Source organism: Molossus molossus, unplaced genomic scaffold, assembly GCF_014108415.1.
Source record: "Molossus molossus isolate mMolMol1 unplaced genomic scaffold, mMolMol1.p scaffold_m16_p_12, whole genome shotgun sequence".
Classification (NCBI taxonomy): Eukaryota; Metazoa; Chordata; class Mammalia; order Chiroptera; family Molossidae; genus Molossus; species Molossus molossus.
The window spans coordinates 91,224,416-91,247,386 of NW_023425347.1; the positions used below are offsets into that span (position 1 = coordinate 91,224,416).

The 22,971-nt window shown below is 58.4% G+C and overlaps 1 protein-coding gene across 2 annotated transcripts in view; it reads left to right on the forward strand.

Annotated features, from left to right (window-relative positions):
- Positions 1–22,971, forward strand: part of KIF17 (kinesin family member 17) — a 38,252-nt gene that overhangs the window by 6,677 nt on the left and 8,604 nt on the right. For both annotated transcript variants that reach the window (XM_036256690.1, XM_036256691.1), the window contains exons 4-11: positions 4,672–4,861; positions 6,732–7,184; positions 11,448–11,557; positions 14,141–14,288; positions 16,174–16,718; positions 17,723–17,803; positions 18,777–18,964; positions 22,279–22,510. In XM_036256690.1, coding sequence (XP_036112583.1) covers positions 4,672–4,861; positions 6,732–7,184; positions 11,448–11,557; positions 14,141–14,288; positions 16,174–16,718; positions 17,723–17,803; positions 18,777–18,964; positions 22,279–22,510 — 1,947 coding nt within the window. The remainder of the gene's footprint in view (positions 1–4,671; positions 4,862–6,731; positions 7,185–11,447; positions 11,558–14,140; positions 14,289–16,173; positions 16,719–17,722; positions 17,804–18,776; positions 18,965–22,278; positions 22,511–22,971) is intronic.

Consider the following 22,971-nt stretch of genomic DNA (forward strand, 5'->3'; position numbering starts at 1 on the left):
GGGTATGTGCCCCGACCAGGAATCGAACCTGCCACCTTCTGGTGTACAGGATAATGCTCCAACCAGCTGAGCCACTGGCCAGGGCCGTGGTTGTCATTTATTCAGGACTTATTGTTCCCTCACTGTTTCAGGCATATTATGCCATTTAACTTAGTAACTTTGTGAGGTGGATGTCATTCCCCTACTTCATCGATGTGGAAGGGGGTTAGAGGGTCAATTAACTTGCCCGTTTCCCGCAGCAGTAAATGGCCAAACTCGGAGTTGAACCCAGGTCTGTCTGGCTTCAAGGCCCTGAATCTCAAAAATCTCATTTTATGGCCACTGCTGGGCTCAGATTCTGGGACCTTGTTCCCTTTGACAGGTGTGGGTGGCTCTGTGATGTGACCTCATAAGGTTGCCGTGAGATTCGAGAGGGAAATGAGGGTGAGCTGCTTGGCAGGGTGCTGGGTGGGGCAGGTGTTGCGTGCATGAGCCGTCTCACGCCACTGGGATCCGAGGACAGCGGACGGGACCGGCGGGCGCACAGAGGAAACCCAGGGAGGAGGAGTCGGGGCTGACGGGCACGTACGTCTCCTCAGTCTCTAAAAGGCCAGAACCAGAAAGAAAGAACATCATTTCCCAGCACTTGACCAGCATTAGATGCTTCAAGGGTCTATCAAGATAAACGGAACTTGGCTGATCCTTTGGGGAGCCCAGTGAGGTCAAGTGACCGAGCGGGACTGGACAGGTGGTGGCAAGGCTGGCCTCAGGTCTGGGGCCCTTGGGCCTTCTCCATAGTGGGAGGCTTTGGTCACGTGTCCTCTCTGACGAAATGCTGAGGGGGCCTGGGCAGGTCCAGGAGGAGAGGCCAGTGTGGGAAGGTGCTAGGGTTGCACCCCACGTCTAGTGCTTCTTATCTGACCAAACAACCAGTGGGGACCGAAAGGCCCTCAGCCAGCACTGGGGTCAGCCCACCTCCTTCGGAGTCAGTGTCCGAGTTGGGGGAGTGCCCATCATCAACGAGGAGCAGCCCTGGGAAGTTGCTATGGAGACCCCATTCTACAGGTGAGGAAACCAGGCTGGGAAAGAGGGTCACCGGGCTAGGAAGTCACAGTCGGGGTTGGACATTTTCTGCGACCCAAACTGCCTCCATCTCCCCAGGCTACATGCCTGGACAGTCATGGGGAGGGGGCAGAGCCCTCTGGACCCTCCGACCCTCCCTGTCCTCTAGATTGGACAGGACCCTGAAGCCACCCCTCTGGGGGAAGCGCTGCTTCTCTGCTCAGCTCCAGAGCCTGCTACTTGCCCCCGAACCCCCACTCGCCCTGGCTACATTTGAGGGGTCACGGGTTCCTCTCTGACGGGCAACCAGTCCATGGCCCAGTGGGAGACATCAGGCAGCAGCTGTTGTTCATCCAGTACACGGTGGGAAGGTCCTTGAGGCTTGGAGCTGGAAGACCCGAGAGAGCTAGTCAACCCCGTTCTGGCACAGATGAGGAAGCTGAGTCCCAAGGAGAGGCCAGGACTCGCCAGGGTCACAGGGCAAACTACTAGTGTTGTACCTGAACTTGGGGGATCTGAGCAGTCGGGTGTTTTCCTCCCAGTATTTTTGGGGGTCAGCAGTATAGGAAATCCCCGGGTCAATAAGCCAGAAATGAGGTTCTAGTTAGGAGAGGAGTATGTTGATTGATTGATTCAACACACACTGGGTGCCAGGTGCCAGGTGCCAGGGCACATGCTGCAGCAGGTCCACAGGGCTGTGAGCTCCCTGCCTGCCTGTCCCCATCCAGGCCCCGGCCCACCGCCAGCCCCTCCTGCCGGTTCTCCCCAGCACTGCGGTGCTTAGCTCTTTCTCCCCAGGAGCCTCCAGCGCCAGCCCAGAGTCTCCTGCCTTCTCTCTCCTGGCGCTGGAGAAGCTGAGTCACACCTCAGCCCCAGACAGGGGGCTGGGGAGAGGGGGAAGGCACAGGGAGTTGCTCCCTCCTGTCAGCCCTGAAAGGCCAGCCTTCAGGATCAGGGTCCCCTGCCAACCCAACCTGAGCCCTCCTCCCTTTCCTCAGTACCCCAGCCCCTAGAATGGCTCGGTCACCCAGGCCCTGAGGGACCAAGGCCTGGCAGCTACATACCCTTGCCCCAGCTAGGCCACAGGCTGCGCTTGGTGAACCAGGCTGCCAGGTGGTGCCAGGGACAGATGTCCTCCATGACATTCCCCCAGGGTGCACCGAGCTTTTGGCCTGGTGCCTCTCATAAACCTCACAACAGCCTCAAGAGAAGATGCTGCTCATACCCTTTGTTACAGAAGGGGAAACTGAGGCTCAGTGCGCCCAGGTCAGATCAGCCTAAGGCGCAGTCAGTGAAGGGTGGGGCCCAGCCAGAAAGCCCGGTGGTCAGGCTGCACAGCACGCACGGGCCAGCTCACTTGGCAGTTAGGGGTTATTAGGTCAGCGAGGGCCAGCAGGAGATATTGGGAAGCAGAGTTACACCTCCTGCCCCCAAAACCATGAACCATCTTGGAAACCAGCCCAGTACTGGGCGATGGAGGTGGGCCCCCGGGGGCCTCTCCATGGGTCTGGTACCTCCTCGTCCTGGCAGTGTCGGGACCCCCTCCTCCATGGGGGTGTTTCCTGGCTCCAGATCAGTGGTGGACATGTCCTGCCTGTGCGCCAGTCCCAGCATGTCACATCCCAGCTGGTTGTCATGGTGACTGGGTGGCCCAGCAGCCGGAGGAACAGTTAGTTACCGAGGAACAGGGCACAGCTGGTGGCTGTCACTCAGCGCCGCCCCAGCTCTGTGGTGGGTGGGGACAGGAATACCAGGGAAGGGATGGAGGGAGCCAGGATCACGGAGTGGGAGGCAAGCCTTCCTGGGTCTAAACATGGGGTGGGGTGAGCCCTACAGGAGGGGTGGCCTCCCTGCCCCTCTTCTGCTCGTGAGAGGCAAGTCGTCCTCACCTGCTTCATGACCTGTGTTCATGGAGCCCTCCAGTACCCACAGAACTTTTTTTTTTTAATCCTCACCTGAGGATATTTTTCCGTTGATTTTTAGATAGAGTGGAAGGGGGAGAGGGAGAGAGAGAAACATCAATGTAAAAGAGATGTGTCAATTGGTTGCCTCTTGCACACCCCCTACTGGGGCTGGGAATCGAACCTGCAACCCAGGTACGTGCCCTTGACTGGAAATCGAACCCATGACCCTTCGGTCTGTGAGCTGACACTCTAACCACTGAGCCAAACAAGCCAGGGAAGAACGTTTTATTAGCTCCATTCTCTTCTTGATAATAGTCATGCAGAAATAGGATTTATTACCCTCGTTTCACAGATGAGGAAACCGAGGCCGAGAGAGGCAAACTGACTTCCCCAACTAGCAAGCGACAGAAGCAGGTTTCTGTCCCAGGCCTGTGTGACTAAGTAGGAACTACCATCTCCCTGCAGCCAGAGCCACGGCTCACTCACCTGGACCTACTATGCGCCAGGCAGCCTCCTAGGTTCTCCCAGGGAGCGTGGCAGTGATCAAGGCCGCGCCCGGGCACGCGGGTGGGCGTGAGTGAAGCCACCAGGTGCTGCAGAGGCGGCCAGCGGCCTCCACGCGTGCTGTGCCGCTGCTCTGTCCTCACAACCGCCTCCCGGGTCACGGTCAGCCCTGCGTCATTGCAAGCTTTAGTTCCTGCAGATGCTGCAGCCTCTCTCCAAGCCTTCGCTTTGGACTCTTCTGCTGTCTGTCACCCCATGGGTGCCCTGCCACTAATAGCTGTGTGACCTGCAGCAAGTCACTCAACCCCTGTGCCTCAGTTGTTTGTCCGCACCATGAAGCCGGTTTCCCCACACTTCTGCACGTGGGGTAAGCCTGTGCTTGCTCCCCGCCACGGCGCAGGAGGTCCCCACCCGCCCGGGGTCCTGACGCTGCCCCGAGCAGAGCCTCTGAGCCCCGGGGACTCAGACCAGCAGCCTGGCGACTTCTGTCCCAATTCACTCTGTTTGCCAGAGTGGTGCTGCTCCTTCTCACACTTGAAAAATAGTGCATTTCACAGCTGTGTCAGCAGCAAAGCAGCTTGGCTGCCGAGGGTGAGCAGGAGCCGTCAGAGAAATCCGTTTCTCACTGCGCGAGGGCCCACCGGAGCTGTGGGCCGGGAGTTCTGGGCAGCAAAGGGCACTTCACCGCCACCATCCCGGTTCTAGAAACATTCCTGTTGCTTTGGAGCCACGGCAGAGAGGCCAAGAGGAGCACTCAGTCCTGGGGGTGACGGGGCAGAGGAGGAGCACTCAGTCCTGGGGGACTACAGTGCCAGCCCTGGGAGCGACCACTCCCAGACCGAAACCCACCTTCACACTGGTGGCACTGGCTGCAACAGGGAGCACAGCGGCTGGCGTTCATGGAGTCCTGGCCATGTGTCAGGCTCCGTGCCAAGCATCGTAGGGGCCTTAGTACACTGAACCCTCGCCATCTCCCTAGGAGATAGGCATCTCATACCCATTTTACAGATGTGGAAACTGAGGCTTAGAGAGGTTAAGTCACGGGCCCAACAAGTAAGAGGCAGGGGTAGGTTTGAGGCTGGCTCCACCTACAACAAACCCTCTGCCTACTGGAGAACTTGAGGTGCTGATCAGGGCTGCAGGAGGACAGAGGTGGTCCAAATTGGGCCCCTGCCTCTGGGATCCCTGGCCCCTGCCCCTGACCCATGCCTCCTGCCCCCAGCTGAAGGAGCACCCGGAGAAGGGGGTGTACGTGAAGGGGCTCTCCACGCACACGGTGTACAGCGTGGCCCAGTGCGAGCGCATCCTGGAGACGGGCTGGAAGAGCCGCTCGGTGGGCTACACCCTGATGAACAAGAACTCCTCGCGCTCCCACTCCATCTTCACCATCAGCATCGAGATCTACGCTGTGGGTATGTGGGGCCCCTGGCGACCGGAACTGGGTTCCCGCGCCCCGTAGCCAAGACACTGCTCCTCTTGGAGCCTCACGTGCCCGCTTGAGACCCGGAAGGATGCTCGAGCTGCCTGTGGGAAGGCAAGAGGCCCTCCTGTGCTGGGCCCGTGTTTCCAGGACAGACCGCGGCATCCACGGTAATCCTGGCAGCTCCCAGGAGCACTTACTGTGTGCCGGGCATTTTATTTCTGTATTAATCCTCACCTTCCCACTAATTTTTACATAGAGTGGAAGGGAAGGAAGGAGAGAGAGAAACATTGAGGTGAGGGAGACACATGGATTGGCCACCTCTCACACGACCCCTACCAGGGCCAGGGATTGAACCTGCAACTCAGGTTCGTGCCCTTGACTGAGAATTGAACCCAGGACCTTTCGGGCTGTGGGCCTACGCTCTAACTGCCCAGCCAAACCAGCCCGGGGTGCCATGCATTTTATATGCATTTACTGCATATGAATGACTGTGGGTGGGGCTGTAGGACTCAGGGCCCTTTTCTAACCAGTCCTCTACCAGGTGTTGTAGCCGGTTCCAGTTCCTCAGTGTAAATATCAACATCATGAACATCTCTGTGCACAAAACCTGTTCTGCTCTTAGAGTCATTTCCTTCCATTAGGTTCCCTGGGGTCGACCTCCTGGAGCAGGGGGCACAAACCTGCCTAAGGTTCCTATACATTCTGCAAATGTATAGTTTCCACGTCTGTAAAAAGAGCTTTCCTAAAGGGAGGTTTCAAGTCCCTCATTCCTCCTCCTCCTCCTCCCCCTCCCCCTCCTCCTCCTCCTCCTCCTGTGCTCTTGGGCAAAACCAGGTTTTTGCCAGCAAAAAGCTAAGGAGGAAGCCCCTGCCCCTGCCCCCCTCACCCCGTCTTATCTCATTTGGAGCCATGTATGGTGATGTCTGGAGACAAGAATTGTTAACAGTGTTAAGATCAGCAAGTGTAGCACAACCCTGAGCTCTTTCCGGATGTGCCAGTGGGTCATCCTCGCAACAGCCCTGCAGGGTGGGTCTTTGATTCCCACTGTATGGAGAGAAAGGCTGAGGCTCAGAGCCAAGTGAAGTTGTTTCCCCAAGTTTCACAACTACCGAGGGATGGAATCACGGTTGAACCCCCACAGGTCTGTGTCTCCAAAATCTGTGCTCAGCCCCTGCCACCAACCAGAGGGTACCCGGCACTCGTCACCTTCAGCATTTGGGGTCTGTCCTGCTTGCAGAGCCTGACGTCACTGAAGAACTGGGCTTGTCTCAGAAGAGACGAATGTCTGCTCTGGGCCAGGCCCCGTGTAGACCCTGTAAAACTGTGCTGGCAGTTTACTCCTCTCAGCAACCACCCCTGCTGGGGGCCGTTGTGAGTCTCATTTTGTCGATAGGAGAATTGAGGCTCAGAGAAGTGCGCGGCTCTGCCAAGGCTGCACAGCAAGTAGGAGAGAGGACTGGGGTGGCAACCGGATCCAGCAGTCTCCAAAGCCCCTGATGACACGGCCAACCCCCTCCCCTCATCTTTGGCCTCGAGAAATCCGCAGGAGCCACTGGGATAGCCATCGAAGTCCGCTTCGGACAGCAGTCTGCCTCCTGGCCCTGCGTCCGGGTCAGACAGCCCTGGGGCTGATCTTTGGCTCCACCATCTGGGGGCCTTGGGCAAGTCAAATGCCCTTTCTGAGCCTCAGTTTCCTCATCTAAAGCGGGGCACAGTAAGAGCACCTCCTTCGTGGCGCTTCTGTGTGGCTGAAATGAGACCCTTGTGGGTGGTGAGCACTCGGTGCCCGAGGCCTACTGCCCTCCTTACCGCGGGAGGCCACCCCTCGGCCCTCACCCCTCGGCCCGGTCTGTCTGCAGATGAGCGGGGCAAGGACCACCTCCGGGCAGGCAAGCTGAACCTGGTGGACCTGGCGGGCAGCGAGCGGCAGTCCAAGACAGGCGCCACAGGGGAGCGGCTCAAGGAGGCCACCAAGATCAACCTGTCGCTGTCAGCGTTGGGCAACGTCATCTCGGCCCTGGTGGACGGGCGCTGTAAACACATCCCCTACCGCGACTCGAAGCTGACGCGGCTGCTGCAGGACTCACTGGGCGGCAACACGAAGACGCTGATGGTGGCCTGCCTGTCGCCCGCTGACAACAACTACGACGAGACGCTCAGCACGCTGCGCTACGCCAACCGAGCCAAGAACATCAAGAACAAGCCACACATCAACGAAGACCCCAAGGATGCCCTGCTGCGCGAGTACCAGGAGGAGATCGGGAAGCTCAAGGCGATTCTGGCCCAGCAGATGGGCCCCAGCAACCTGTCAGGTGGGCGGCTCAGGGGGGCGCGGCAGGAAGGGTCCGGGGACCCAGGACAAAGGCCCTGTCCTTGGGTCTGCCTGCCTCCAGCGGAGTCTGGGAGACATGGAGGCAATGCCCCGCGTCCTCTTAGCTTCGTGGGAGTATCGCTTTGGAACAGTGAGGGCGAGCCCTGGATGGTGTCTGCTCACTGATGCCCCAAGAAGAGGCCAGTCTGTCCACCCTATCCCATCAGCTGGGGCGTCTGTCACCTGCACCCTCCCTCCAGGCTGCACGTTCTCACCCCCTGTCTGCCCGCTGTCTCTGTGCTGCTCAGCAGGGGTGACTCACTCCCCACGGCCCACCCCCTCTCCCAGATGGGCACCTGTGCCGGCAGCACACGCCCAGGCATTGGGCCGTCATCTGGAAGGTAGAAATCCATACCTGGAGCAGGGTTCTTCTCATCTGAGAAACCTTTGGGGGAGGGAGCACAGAGGAGCCTGGGAGCATCTCTCCGTTCATCTAGCTCCCACCCACCTTCCTCTCGACCCGTCCATTCCACACAGCCCCGTTCATCTGCGCATCCGTCCATCCACCCATCCACTCAGGTACCCATTTTCCACCCACCCTTTCATTTACCTGCCCCCTCGCACCCACTCCACGATTTACCCACTTGCCCGTTCATGCATTCATTCACCCATTCTCTCCACTCACCCATCGACCCTACCCCCCCCCCCCATTCGCTGCCATCGTCCTTTCCTCTGCCTTCCACCCACCCAGCCAGAGCTCACCGCGTGTGGACCGGTGCTGGGCACTGGGAGCGCAGAGGTGAATCAGACCAGCCCCTGCCCCCCGGGCACCTGTCTCCTGGGGACGGGTACTCCAGCAGCCCACCTGTGGGACGAGGCGACTGAGCAGAGTCTTGGGGATGAGAAGTCACCCTGCTAGACAGGATGAGAGTGGCCAGTGTGTGCAAAGGTGCATCTGGGGAGCCACAGGTACTTCTGCTGAAAAGGGTGGTGGGAGATGCCAGGTGGGGTTGGCAGGGGCCAGGGTGGTGAAGGGTGTCCTTGAGCACCACGACGGGGTTCCGCTTGGGCAGTCTGCCCTCCTCCTCTTTCCCAACTCCCCCACCCCTGACCCTAATCACCCCGAAAGTTGGTAAGGAGAAGCTAGGTGGAAGAATGGTGAGAGGTAGGTAGGAGGAAGGAGCCGGGGCTCCCCAGCCCCAGCAGCTAACACTGGTGCAGCTTCCCAGGTTGTCATGGCAGCCGTGTGGGGGAGGGGCCGGAGTGTCCCCTCCTCCTGGGGTGCTAACAGGCAGCTCAGCAAGCTGAGGTGACTGGTGCAGGGCAGGGCCCAGCGCTAGCCAGTTCAACCCTGGCTCCTTGGGCGAGTGACCTAGCGCCTCTGAGCCTCAGTCCCCTCATCTGGAAGGTGGAGGTGATAACAACGCCGTCTGTTGGAGGACTGTGGGCTTAGCACCGCAGGCTCACTGGGCCGTGCGTGGTGCTTTAACTTCGTAGTGGAGCGTAGACCAGGCGTGTGACTCAAAGCTCCACGGGTTTCCACCCGGTCCTCACGACTGGCCACACTTTCTCCGCCCCAGCTCCCCCTCTGGTTACTGGCAGGCTTCTCTCTCCCCACAGAGCGAAACTGAAACATTTGTCTGTTTCCACTGGCTCAGTTTCTCTGCTTCCACTCTCTTGCCCAAGTCCATGTGGGCTGTGCACCCCCCCCCCTCCCGCTGAGCCCGCCCTCGTCATGGATGACCTCCTGGTGGTTAAATCCAGGGGTCTGTCCTGCCCCGCTGAGCCCGCCCTCGTCATGGATGACCTCCTGCTGGTAAATCCAGGGGTCTGTCCTGCCCCGCTGAGCCCGCCCTCGTCATGGATGACCTCCTGCTGGTAAATCCAGGGGTCTGTCCTGCCCCGCTGAGCCCGCCCTCGTCATGGATGACCTCCTGCTGGTAAATCCAGGGGTTTGTCCTGCCCCGCTGAGCCCACCCTCGTCATGGATGACCTCCTGGTGGTAAATCCAGGGGTCTGTCCCGCCCCGCTGAGCCCGCCCTCGTCATGGATGACCTCCTGCTGGTAAATCCAGGGGTCTGTCCCGCCCCGCTGAGCCCGCCCTCGTCATGGATGACCTCCTGGTGGTAAATCCAGGGGTCTGTCCCGCCCCGCTGAGCCCGCCCTCGTCATGGATGACCCCCTGCTGGTAAATCCAGGGGTCTGTCCCGCCCCGCTGAGCCCGCCCTCGTCATGGATGACCCCCTGCTGGTAAATCCAGGGGTCTGTCCCGCCCCGCTGAGCCCGCCCTCGTCATGGATGACCTCCTGCTGGTAAATCCAGGGGTCTGTCCCGCCCCGCTGAGCCCGCCCTCGTCATGGATGACCTCCTGCTGGTAAATCCAGGGGTCTGTCCTCGGGAGATGTCACCTCCTTCTCAGCATCAGTGCACTCGGCTGATCCGCTCCCTTCTTGGGAAACCCTTGCTTCCTGGCACTCTGCCCTGTCCTTTCGGCCTCTCTTCCCCTCCAGGGAGCCCCCTCCCCAACCTCCCGAGGCAGAGCTGTCCCGGGGCGGTGCCCGGCCTCTCCTCCCCTGCACTCCCTCTGGAGCCGGACACTCGGGTCTCATGGCTCTCACCGGTGGGCCTCCGCCTGGCTGTGTGACTTGTGTCTGGTCTTTATAAAGGTGACTGAATGGCGACATGAGAGGTCAATGCTGTTGGAAGAACAGTTTAATGTCAGTTACTCTAGAAGCAAGGGGCATGCAGGGCCTCGGGGAGTGGGGTGGGGTGGGGCAGAGAGGAGCAGGCTCGGCCTTCGTGGGGTTCTGTGGGAAAGGCAGGGCAGGGCAGGAGGAACCATTGGGGGTTGGCTAGCTGGGATAATTCTGGCAGATTTGGGCCCAGGGGCTGTCCATGCTTATCTGGTACCCGACTCTGGGACGATTTGGGGCAGGGGAAGGGCTGGCTTGGTGTGTGGGAGTTAGATCCAGAAGGGGTTGGGGATGTGGACTCGAGGTTGGTGGTTGTTTTTTGTTTTTTTTTGGTACGTGCTCCTAGCGGGAACTGAACCCGGGACACTCTGGTCCGCAGGCCGATGCTCCAACCGCTGAGCCAAACCGGCCAGGGCGAGGTCGGTTGGTTTCTATAGGGTGGGCTCACTGACGAGCTGTCCACTCCCTCTAGGAATTAGCTGGCCCTGGAAGGGGCAGTCTCTCCCCGGCTAGAAAGTCCACCAAGATGTCCAAGTGTCATAAAATACAGAACATGTATAAAAACGGTTGACATAGTGTGTCCTCTGAACTGCAGATCTGAGCACCCAGCTGTCTAACAGTCACTTTAAACTTGTCCAACAATGGGCTCGTGATCTCCGCAAACCTGCGCGCCCTCCAGCTGTCCCCACCCCGTTGACGACCGCCTCCTGGTGTTCAAGCTAGAACCCCTGGGCTCAGCCTCGGCTTCTCAATCCAGTTGTCTCGACCTTTAAGCATGCCCAGGATATGCCCACTGCTGTCCCCTGGCCTGAGCCCCCTCATCTCTCACCTAAGTTACTGCAGAGGCCCCAGTAGGTCTCCTGGGGTCTGCTCTTGTCCCTTCAGTATGTTCTCAGCAGCCTGTCCACATGAGGTCTTCAATGGCCCATTTTAACCCAGAGTCAAAGCCTGCCAGGTCCCATGATCTGGCCCCGTTCTCTCCCTCCTCTTCACACAGACTCTCCCTTGCTCACCTGGCTCCAGCCACGTTGGCTCCTGGCTGTTCTGGAACAGCCCCGGCCCCTGCCTCCTGCAGGGCCTCTGCTCCCTGCTGTCTGCTAGGATCTCTGCCCGCCTCACCTCTGTCCCTCACTTCCTCCAGGTCCCGCCTTCCTCTTCCCGTGTCTCAGAGGTCGTCCCTCTCCCTGTTCAGACGGCAGCCCTTCCCCTGGTCCTTACTCCTGAGCATCCTCCCTGCTTTCTGTCTCCTCCCAACACGTCACCTTGTAAACATCTCGTGCGTTGGCTCGTGGGTTTTGCTTGCCTTTCTCCCCAAATTGAAAATGCAACTTGTGGGCGTGGAGCTTCCTGTTTGTTCAATGCAGCATCCCTGGTACCGAGAGCATGTGGTGCTCAAGAAACATTCCTTAAATGGCTGAATAAGTCAGCACGCTACGTAGAGGCACACTTCAAATCAGTTCAGTGCTTTGGAGTCTTTTTCCAGGAGCATGTGGTTGTCTTGGCGGATTACAGCTTAGTTCCTGAAGACGGTGTGCACCTTGGTTACAGCCCCCATTTTTGTCTCTCCCCAGCCCTGCTGTCCAGTCAGGTGCTCCTAAACCCCATCCAGACTGAGGAGAAGCCACTGCCCCCACCTGAGGTCCAGCAGGACACGGAGGCTGAGAAGCAGCTGATCCGGGAGGTGAGACGGGAGCAGGTGGGAGAATGGATGGGCAGGTGGGGTCCGGCAGGAGACCCTCGCACCTTGGGGTTGGCACCACTGTCTCCCTTTGGAGCTCAGAAAGCTGAGGCTCAGAGAGGCTCCGTGACCTGCCCAAGGTCACACAGCTAAGGAGAGTCAGAGCTGGGATTTGAACTCGGGTTTCTGACTCGAGCCCAGTCCACCCCACTTCGGTGGGAGATCAGGAAGGAGTGTGGGGGCGTCTGCTGGCGCACCCTCGCTCCTCAGTGCTGCAAGAGGGTGCTGTGGATTGATGGAAGCCGAGAAGGCATTCCTGGTCATAGACGCGGCCTGTGCAAAGGTGAGGGGTTGGAGTGGAAGCAGGTGCCCAGAGGCCTGGGCTTAGAGAAGCGGGGCAGCTGGGGCGGGCGGTGGAGAGCCCCTCGGTGCCTATTCGATGGAAGGATGAGTGGGGTGTTGGCCTCCCAGAAAAAGCCGTCACCTGGGGGCGCCTGGTCCTCCTCTGTGTGAGCTCCCAGGACCCCGGGAGTCAGCAGGGCAGGTGCGGAGCTGATCCCCAGGGGGCACGTAGCACAGCCAGGTGTGGCCAGAGCCTCCGAACTCCCAGCCCCCAACTCTAGGCTCTGCTGGATTCCAGAGGTTCCTGCTATTTAAAGGCCAAATTCTGAGCCCCGAGCATGTGGTGGGGTGTGACATTCGACAGTCCCTCTAGGGCCCTGGCTTTTCCTTGCTGGAGACCTAATGCCAACAGCAGCTCTGCAGGGGCTGGACTGTCTGCTGCTGGGCCTTTGCCACCCAACTATGACCTCAGATGGGACCAGCTCTGAGGCCCCGGGGCCTGGTCAGGCTGTGGGGGCCTGGGGCCAGCCTCTGGGGGGGGGGGTGGCAGAGCAGGTAAGGCCTGGAGACCTCAGTCCTGGGGGCTGGAGGGACGGGAGAAATGGACCTAAGAGTCCCCAAGAGCTGCCCATGACAGGCAGGGGCTGTTGGTGCTCAGGGGGAAGCTCGGCTATGGCCCTGATGGCCCTGTCCTGGCCCCTGTGGAAGGTCTGGGAGCTCAGCTGCCCAGTCCGCCTTTTTCCTGCTGGGAGCTCCTGGGGCCGGGTGAGGAGGCGGCCTTTGGTAATGCCAAGCCAGAGCCCACAGAATGAGAGAAGTCACACATTGGGGTTCAGAGTGGGTTTTGGAATCACAGCAACAGGTGGACATTGGTCACAAAACTGGGGGTGGGAAGGGGTTGGCCAGGGACAAGGATGGAAGCTTCCTCCCCAAGGAAGACCCATCGGGTGGGCAGGCATCGCCCCCTAGTGGTCAACTGGGAGAAGAGACACTGCGGGCTCAAGGGTCCATCTGCCCTGGGAATGAGGGGTTGCCCACCTCCTCCCCACCGGGCATTGCTACCTGAGACCGCCACCAGCAACTTTGTTTCCTGCCCCTGGAGTTTGTTCTGCGAGCCACACTTAGAGGAAGAGCTGAGGGTGCCTGTCCTCTCTCCCTTCCATTCCAGAAGCAGCCGGGAGGCCGGGCTAAGGGAGGTGGCCCGAGTGTAGTGAAGAGGTGCGGGGTCAGGGATGGCGCCGCCAGCTGGCTGGAGGTGTGGCTGCGGCGCAGGGAGAAGAGGCAGCGCGCAGCCTGTGTCTCTCTGGGCCGGGTGCAGCGGCGGCTTTCCCGCTGCTGTAAGAGGGGGACACGGAGGGGTCTCTGGTGGGGACGCACCCGGCTCCCGTGTGACCAACAAACACTTTCTGAGCACCTACGAGGCCTGGCACCGGAGCAGGAGGTGCGCATGGGCCTGGCAGGGTTTGATTGCTTCTAATATCGGCAGGAACAGAGCAGGCTTTGTAAACTGCCGGGATGGTCCGGAGCCAGGGAGAATCCGTGGTGTGGGAGGCAGAAGGGACACAGAAGGGCCCAGCCCTCGAGCGGGCGGCTCAGCCTCAGTCGGTCACTGTCACAGAGGACGCCGGGCTTTCGGCGGGCGGAACGCAGGTGGACGGGAGGTCCCTGCTGGCTGGTGCTCTGTGCCGGGGACGGGGGCAGGGGCCAGTGGGAGGACTGGGTGGAGGACCATTTGGTTAAAACTACCTGTTGGTTTGGAAAGGTGTTCATATGTTGCTGTGTGGAAAAATAGATGACAAACATATATTATTAACCTGTTAAAAATCATATTGAGCCCCCCCGTGTGGCTCAGTGGTTGAGCGTGGACCCAGGCACCAAGAGGTCGCCAGTTGGATTCCCGGGCAGGGCACATGCCCAGGTTGTGGGCCTGATACCCAGTGGGGGGCGTGCAGGAGGCGGCCAGTCGATGTTCTCTCTCATCGATGTTTCTATCTCTCTCCCTCTCCCTTCCTCTCTCTCTAAAAATCAATAAAGAAAAAAAAAATTTTAATGCATAGGGACAAGTTCAGTATGGCCTTAACCAGCCATTAATTATCCCAGTGTTGGGTGGGTAATTTTAATTCAGTTCTTTTGGCTTATGTATATTTTCTGGATTGCGTAAATGACAAAAAAAAAAAAAAAAAGGAATACTGAAGCTGTGTTTTGAAATGGTGATAAATTGGTGCCCTCTGTGCCCGCCCCCAGGAGTACGAGGAGCGCCTGGCCCGGCTGCGGGCCGACTATGAGGCCGAGCAGGAGTCCCGGGCCCGGCTGGAGGAGGACATCACTGCCATGCGCAACTCCTACGATGTGAAGCTGTCCACGCTGGAGGAGAGCCTGCGCAAGGAGACAGGTGGGCGCTGCCCCGGGCTGTCGGCTGTCGGGGGAGGCCGGGCTGCTTTCCTCCTCACTCGACTGCCTGACATTTATAGAACACTTTGTAGTACCAGGATCAGTGCTAGTTACTCAGCACGGCAGCCCAGCGAGGTAGGTGCCACAGTGATTCTCATTTTATAACAGGTACAGAGAGGGTAAGTGACTTGCCGCTGGTCACACAGCAGGTAGAGTGGAACCAGGATTCAAACCCAGGCAGTCTGACTCAGAGCCCGTGTTCTCAGCCACAGCACCGCATCCTGGTGCCTTGGCCGCAGGCTGGGCCCCAGCCCGAGGTCAGCTTAGAGCTGTAAAGTACCCCTGTGTTTCGTGGGTGAGTCTCCTTCCAGAGTTACTGCATTCTCTGCCGTCTTCTCTCACGTTTGAGTCCGTCTGTTACCAGAGCAACCACATTCCATAATAAGCATCAATCATTAGTAAGAATTTTAACCTTCCTGGAAGTTTTTGTCTTCTTTTTGACATTCTAGAATTTTCCACTCCATCACTATCATCCAAACACCCCTGGTGCCAAGCAGCCCAGACTTCCTAGTGCTCACCCAAAGATTGTAAAGTCCATCTTGTGATGACGATGACTCTGGGCACATCATCAGTGCCATTTATTGGGTATTGCTGTGTGCCAGGTGCTGGGTGGGTGCACTGCCGAACTCCCTCAGGAGGTGGGACTCACTGAATCCTCAGGTTCAAGTGTCCAGACTGAGGCTGGGCGAGGTTCAGGCCACTGAGCTGGGGAACCTCCGAATGTCTCGGGAGCCCAGGACACACGCGACGAGGAAGCGGATGGGATGTGGAGGAGGTGGGCTAATGCCCAGGAGCTGGGCACCGAGGAGGCCTGTGGGATCAGGCTGGAGGGAAGATGCCACTCTCGGTGGAGACCCAGAGGCAGAGGGGAGAGGCAGGCTCCAGCGTTTTCTGTCCTTCAGAGCGTCCCCTCTAGTCCAGTTGGAACACTAGGTCTCCGATTTTGTTCGGTCTCTCTGACATTCATCCGCAGTGTTCACTTAACTCCCGTGGACCTGGCATATTCATCCCGTGGGCAAGAGCCTTGAGCTGGGCACTCCAGCGGGGACCCCTTGGGGTCTTGGTCAGCAGCTCTCGCCCTCGGAGGCAGTAAGACCCACAGGCTTGCTTGTTGGAAGCAGTCCAGCCCTGGCTCACGTGGCTCAGTTGGTTGGAGCGTCATTGTCCCGTGCTCCAAAAGGTCGCTGGTCCCTTCCTGGTCGGGGCACATGTCCGGGTTGTGGGCTAGATCCCCAGTAGGGGGCGTGCAGGAGGCAGCTGATTGATGTTTCTCTCTCTCTCCATCACCCTTCCTTATTCTCCAAAATCAATAAAAACCTATCTTACAAAAAAGAGAGAAGCAATCCCAAGGCAGGGTGGTAAGAGCCCAGTACTTACACATGTGGGAAACCTTTTTTTCTGCATAGGGCCATTTGGATATTTATAACAACATTCTCAGGCCATACAAAATTATTAACTTAAAAATGAGCCTGCTGTGTTTGCTCAGGCTAATTTGGTGAGGCGTGTGATGTTAGCTGGTATTGATTTTGCAGGCCTTCTACGACCAGTGGGCCGGACATTCCCCACCCCTGAAACAGCTGGGGAGGTCAGAGAATGGAAAGGCCCTGGGGCTGGTCAGGGAAGGCCTCCTGGAAGAGGTGGAAGGAGACAGGGTTTGAGTTCTGATGGGGGAGAGGGCAGCGGGGCAGGGATGGGACCCACTGTCTCGGGTTCTGGGAGACTGACTCTTCGGTGGTCTCTCAGAGACAATGGGTTGGGGCCAGCTTCCAGGGAAGGCCCCCCTCGTTGTAACCTTTGAAGAGCTAAAGGAAGGTCTCCACCTGCAGAGGCTGTGCTGAAGGCCGAAGTCCTCTTCAAGTCCGAAGTCACATCCAGGGCCGAGTTTGCCAACATGACTGAGTACCCGCCTGCTTTTCAGTATGAGATGGCTGTGAGCCCCGAGGTCTGCTCCAGAGCCGACCCTCCCAGGGAGGCTGAGTCCAAGCCTGGGCTTCCAGCCCGGTCTGAGGACCTGATCAAGGTGCGGACCTCCAAGCATGAGATTTCTTTGGGGTCTGATGAGTCATTCACATGCAAAGAAACGTCCGTGTCCGAGGCCTTCCCTGGGCTCAGGGAGCCCGCCAGCCTGGAGCCCTCCACTGTGCCTGAGGTGGAGGCCAAGAGCAAGTACTTCCTGGATGAGTTCAGCCGGGGGGCCCTGCTGGAGGAGGAGCCCTTCCTCCAGGGAGAGGAGCCCCAGCTGATGCCCCTGGAGCTGCTACCAGCCCTGCACGACCCGTTTGCCGCGGTGGAAGCCAAGCTGGCCAGCCTTTCCTCCACTGTGGCCCAGGCCGATGCGCCCCCGGCCGACGTACCCCAGGTCCTCACGCAGGTAGGTGATGCCATGCAGGATGCCGGGCAGGAGGTCAGCAGACGGAGCTCAGCTGGGGGCACGGGGGTCATTGGGCGCACACAGATGGACAGCCCCATCTCTGTGGCTCCAGCTCCGACTCCGTCATCTCGGTGGTGGCTCTGGCTTGGTGACCGGCTCAGGGCGCTACTGTTCAGGGGTCTGAGAAAGACCAGCTCTGTGTCATGCTCTGTGAATCAGTGGGAAAGTTAGGACCGAGATACAAGGCTATGCCAGGTGGGCACCTGTTCTCCTGGTGGAGGGCACCTGCAGGGGAGTTTGCTGAGTTGCCATGGTTACGCCGAGCTCCAGGCCTGAGAGCTGGCGGAGGCCTTGGTCGGCCCTCATGTTCTCACAGGCCTGGAGCAGCGGGCTGGGGTCTGCGGGGATCCAGCTACCTTCCGGGGACCACCCGGGGACCCTGCCACGCTGCTCCTCCTCCGTCCTGCCCGTCATCTGCTCACTTTTCAACCCTCTTTTTTTGTTGGACATTTTTTTTTCTTTTTGATTTCCTTTGTTCTTTTCCTCCCTTTGCTTTCCTTTCCGTGCACGTGTGCACGTATGTGTGTGTGTGTGTGTGTGTGTGTGTGCGCGCGCGCGTGCATGCAGAGCACAGGCCTTTGAATCAGAACTGGGTTCAGGTCCCGGCTGAACTACTCAGTTGTGTGACCTTGGGGGGGTCACTTTCTGGGCCTCGGTTTCCTCGTCTGTACAATGGGCTGACGCATGCTTCGCATGAGGCAATGCTGGTGGTGCTCCTGGGACACAGCAGGTGCTCAGAACATGCGGCCTCTCCGCTCTCCCGCTCCCTCTGTTCCCTGTCCTCTCCCTTCCTCTCGTGACCCTCCCTCCTGCCCCTTCTCTTCACAGTGACAGGCAGAAGGAGGTGGTGGGTTTGGGGAGCTGAAGGGGAGGCCAGGGGCAGAGTAGCAGAGGCTGATTCTGGCCCAACCGGCCCTCTTTCTCTCCCACCCGCTCTCCGCAAGCACCCCTCCCCGACAGATGGCCTGGAGCCCAGTGACCTCAGGGCTGAAGCTGAGGCAGAGGGCGACCTCCTGCCCAGGACTGTGAGTTCCCTGGGCAGGCCCTCTGTGTGAGGGAGGGCTTCCAGGGGCCTGGTACTTCCTGTGACACTCCTTGTCTCCTCCCTCTCCGGGCCTCAGTTTCCTCATAAAGCAGGGACAGCCACCCCAGCCCGCCCCAGCTGGTCAGAGATGGCCATTGCAAAGCAGTATACAAATCGGAGGCCCGTTATACCTCTATCGATGTTAACCAGAGGCCACTGTTCTGCAGTGACCCTCAAACTTCCCTCTGCCTTGGAGCCCTTGTCTGAGGCGTAGACGCCGAGTTTGCGTGGTGGGTGGGGGCCCCGGGGTGCTGTCAGGGACCCCACCGAGGGTAAGGGAGGCATTTTGAACGCTGCTGCTCTGAGACTCCACCCTTTACTGCTTAAGGAAGCGCAACAGGCCACAGGAAACGAGAGGAAGTCTTTAAATCTACTCACCTTTTTGGAGAGAGAAAACTACCTGCCGACCTCTGGGCCCGATGACTGGGTAGGAGCTGGGAGAAGGCATGTTCGGCAGGTGAGAGAGGGAAGCCCTGGCCACAGGTGACATTGAAATGGGACCCAAGGAGGGAAAAGGGCCCGGGGACGAGCGAGTGCCAAAGTCCTGTGGCTGGAAAGGTCTGGACTTTCTCAGCAACGGAAAGTGAGGCCCGAGAGGCAGCAGGTGGACAGGTGGGGGGCAGGCCGTGCGAGAAGGAGGATGTTCCTGCGCAGGCTGTGGGCGTCCATGGAGGGCTCTAATGAGGAAAGGCTGTGGTCGGTCTGTACTTGGAGGCATTGCCCTGGCTGCCCGGGTACCACTGGCAGGTGCTGGTGGAAACTGGGACGAGGAACTCGATTGCTGCATGTCTCCGAGCCAGATGCGACCCACCCAGATGCGAGGGCCGTGATGTGCTGTGTGGGATGGAGGCCGCCGGGAGCTTCTGTGCAGGGGCTGCCTTCCCGCCTCCACTGAGGTTTCTCTCGGTGCTCAGGAGACTGACCTGGGCCTCGAGGTGGACAAAGACGTGGTGTTGGTGGCGGAGCCTGGCGTGGAGACCGAGGCCGTGGCCCAGACCTTGATGGCCATGGCAAGTTCTAGAAGGGACAGTGTGGCCGTGGAGGCAGCAGTGCGGACCGACGACCCGATGTCCATCGTGGACCAGCAGCAGGTGCTTGCCCGGTGAGCGCGCGGCTTGGGGCTGGCGGGGCCCCTCGGAGCTGTGCCCGGTGTAGGAGTGCCCACAGATTCTTCCCGCCTCCACTGGGCCCCGCCGGGCTCTCCCTCCGGATGTGGCTGGGGGGCCTGATCCTCTCTCCAGGGGCTGTGGCCAGGTGCGCGGGGCTCTGCGCTGCAGGTGCCCCAGGTCTACTCAGGTGCCTGCTCTGGGAAAGGTGCACTTTGCCCACCTGGCTTTCCGGGCCTGGCCTTTAGGTTCCCAGAATCCCAGGGCAGGGACACCGGCTTCCCTCAGGTCCCAGTGCCCTCCCTGATGGAAAACGTGCTCCCCCTGGGGCCAAGCCACCCCCAAACGCCCTCTGGGGCCACCTGGGGATATGGGCTTTCCTCGCGGGCTGTGCAGCTTTGTGTAAGTCACTTAACATTTCTGAGCCCTGGTTTGCCCTGCGGTAAAGGAGAGGAATGTCAGGCCCACCACTATGACTAAATCAGCCCCATGGCCGGAGTCAGCTTCCTCCCAGCCCCGCAGTCCACGTTAACTGAGCAGCTACTGTGTGCTGGGCACAGGGATGTGAGGATGGAAGGGATGCCACCTTGTCCTCCAAAGGGCTCATGGTCCAGTGGAGGCAGGTGCAGGAGGGCTGGGTTCTGCAGCAGCTCAGTGAGTGGGCCGTGCCGTGGGCGGCCTGGGTTCTGTCGGCCTCCACCACTACCCAGTTCTTCCACTGGGGCCACTCAAACCTCTCTGTACCTCAGCTTCTCATCTTCAAAGTGGGTGACATACGGCTTCCAGCTTGAGAAACTGCTGTGAGGGTCCCATGAGACGGTTCCTGCAGAGGGGCAGCCCGGGGTCGGGCATGTGTTGTGGCAGTTGTCACGAGGAGGTCTGGCATGTGGGCAGTGACGGCTGCACAGGAGAGGGGACACCTGAATAAGGTTTGCAAGACCGGTGCCTTGGGCACCGTCAAGGTGGCCCAAGGTACACAGGGAGGAGACAGCAGCTTGTTAAAGCCAGAGTGAGTTAGGAGTGGTAGGGGCAGAGGGAGGTGAGACAGAGGCCCTGTGTGCCCCTGGGGGCTTGGGCTTCATCCTGGGGGGGACCCCATGAGGACTGACTTGAAACAGAGCAGTGGCTGGGACATGGCTCCCCTCTGCCCTGCCATCCAGCTTCGCACCGAGCCTGAGGTCGAGTCCGTGCCCAGCTGCCCGGTTTGCAGTCCTGTCTTTCCCTTGAGCTCGGCTGAGCCCTGCTGGGAGTCCCTGTCCAGCTTATAAGCCCGTGTCCCTTGGAACGAGGCAGCATCTAAAACACTCGGGTGGCGCTTTAGTAGACAGTAAGGAGTTACAGATAAGCCCTTCTTTGTGGTTACTTATTTATTTTATTATTATTATTTTTTTAATCCTCACCAGAGGACATTATTCAACATTTTGTTGAAATAGAGTGGGAGGAAAAGAGAGAGAGAGAAACATCAATGTGAAAGGGATACATCGAGTGGCTGCCACCCACACGACCCAACCAGGGCTGGGGACAAACTGCAACCGAGGTACATGCCCTTAGCGGGAACCGAACCCGGGTCTCTCCGGACCACAGGCCGATGATCTAACCGCTGAGCCAAACCGGCCAGGGCTCTTTGTGGTTATTTAAAACCTGTACCTTTAAAGGGCAGAAAGCTAAACATTTTTTAACATTTTGGATATAAATATTTTTTAAATGTATTATACGTGTCCCTGCCTGATTAAACATTAAAAACTGGATTTTTTTGCATTTTAAAAATTGAGGTGTATTGGCCATACAATATTAGTTTCAGGTGTGCTACATAGCGATTCCACACTTGTGTACACTGCAAAATGATCACCACTGTAAGTCTAGTCAACATCGATCATTGTACATAGTTACAAAAAATGTTTTACTTGTGATGGGGACTTTTAAGATTAATTTTCTTAACAACTTTCCAATATGCCATACATTATTTTAAAAATCTTTGTTTTTATTGATTTGAGAGAGAGAGGAAGGGAGAGGGAGAGAGAGATAGAAACATCGATGAGAGAGAACATTGATTGGCTGCCTCCTGCATGCCCCCCACTGGGGATCAGGCCCACAACCTGGGCATGTGCCCTGACTGGGAATCAAACCAGAGACCTCTTGGTGCATGGGTCGACGCTCAACCACTGAGCCATGCACTGGCCGAGCTGCCATACAGTGTGTGTGTGTGTGTGTACATATATATATTTATACTCATCTGAGGACATTTTTGCATTTTTTCTTCAGATAGAGTGGATGGAAGAGAGGGAGGGAGAGAGAGAGAAACATCAATGTGAGAGACACATCAAGTGGTTGCCACCCACACGACCCCAACCAGGGCCAGGGACAAACTGCAACCGAGGTACGTGCCCTTAGTGGGAACTGAACCCGGGATTCTCTGGTCCACGGGCCGAGGCTCTAACCGCTGAGCCAGACCAGCCAGGGCTACTCTACAGTATTTTTCACTATAGCCTCTATGCTGTACATGACATGCCTGGGACTTATTCTATAATTGAAGGTTGGGCCCTGGCCGGTTTGGCTCAGCGGTTAGAGCGTCCACCTGTGGTCCGGAGAGGCCCGGGTTCGGTTCCCGCTAAGGGCATGTACCTCGGTTGCGGTTTGTCCCCGGCCCTGGTTGGTCGTGCGGGTGGCAGCCACTCGATGTGTCCCTTTCACATCGATGTTTCCCTCTCTCTCTCTTCGTCTCTCTCCCTCCCACTCTGTCTGTACAAAAAATGGAAAAATGTCCTCGGATGAGGATAAAAAAAAATATATATATATATAATTGAAGGTTGGTACCTTTTTGACCACCTTCCCCCATCTGGCCAACTCCACACACCCCACCTCTGGCAGCCCCTGATCTGTTCACTGTCTGTGAGCTTGGTTGACGGGTTTCTTTGCTTTTGAGATTACACATGTGAGAGCAGACGTATTTGTCTTTCTCTGTCTGACGTATTTCACTCGGCACACACCCTCGAGCACACTGAGCGCGCGGCACGTTTCCACAGCCACGCTGCATCCCAGTCATGCAGCAGCCGGCTCTGCTGCTGACCATCAGCACTGGGAGGCGGCGGTGGCTGGGGCAGCGCTGGGCACAGGAAGATTCTCGTCCTTCCTGTTGGGCACAGAAACCTCGGTTCTGTCTGAAGCAGCGGCCTCAGCTCTCTGAGCCTGTTTACACCTCTGTACAGTGAGGTTGTTGGAAAGATTCAATGGGGTCATGCCGGGCAGCGAGTGCTCAGGACAGGTGGACAGGCAGACAGCGTCATGCGTGCTTTCTCGCCCACACGGGCAGTTTGCAGCTGCTGGAGCAGCAGGTGGTTGGCGGGGAGCAGGCCAAGAACAAGGACCTGAAGGAGAAGCACAAGCGGCGGAAATGCTACGCAGACGAGCGCAGAAAGCAGCTGGTGGCGGCCCTGCAGAACTCGGACGAGGACAGCGGGGACTGGGTGCTGCTCAATGTCTACGACTCCATCCAGGAGGAAGTGAGGGCCAAGAGCAAGCTGCTGGAGAAGGTGCAGAGGAAGGTGAGGCCCCCCCACTGCACTAGCGGACACTCATTCATTCTTCACACAAGCATCTGTTACGTGCCCACTGTGTGCCGGCCCGGGTGTTGAAGCAGTCACAGGGACAGCTGTGCGTCTGCTGTCCCGGAGCTTGCTTTCCCGGTGTGCGTACCAGTAACACGACAGAGAGCACGCAGCGGAGCATGGGGCGGAGCACCATGGAGGTGCCGGGGAGGGGACGCTGCTTTATTTCTCTACTTCTACTGAAGGACAAATGTACCACTCAGTTCATTTCCACAAAGTGAGTGCACCATGAAACTGGCTCCCATAAGGTTAACAGAGCATTAACAGAACCCCAGATGTTCCCGGGGCCACCTTAGGTGTGGGAACAGGGACGTTGTTAGGGAGGTGGCGGCTTCTAAGATGGGACCTGAAAGACAAATGGCAAGTGGGCCATGTGCTGACCTGGAGGACGCGCGTCT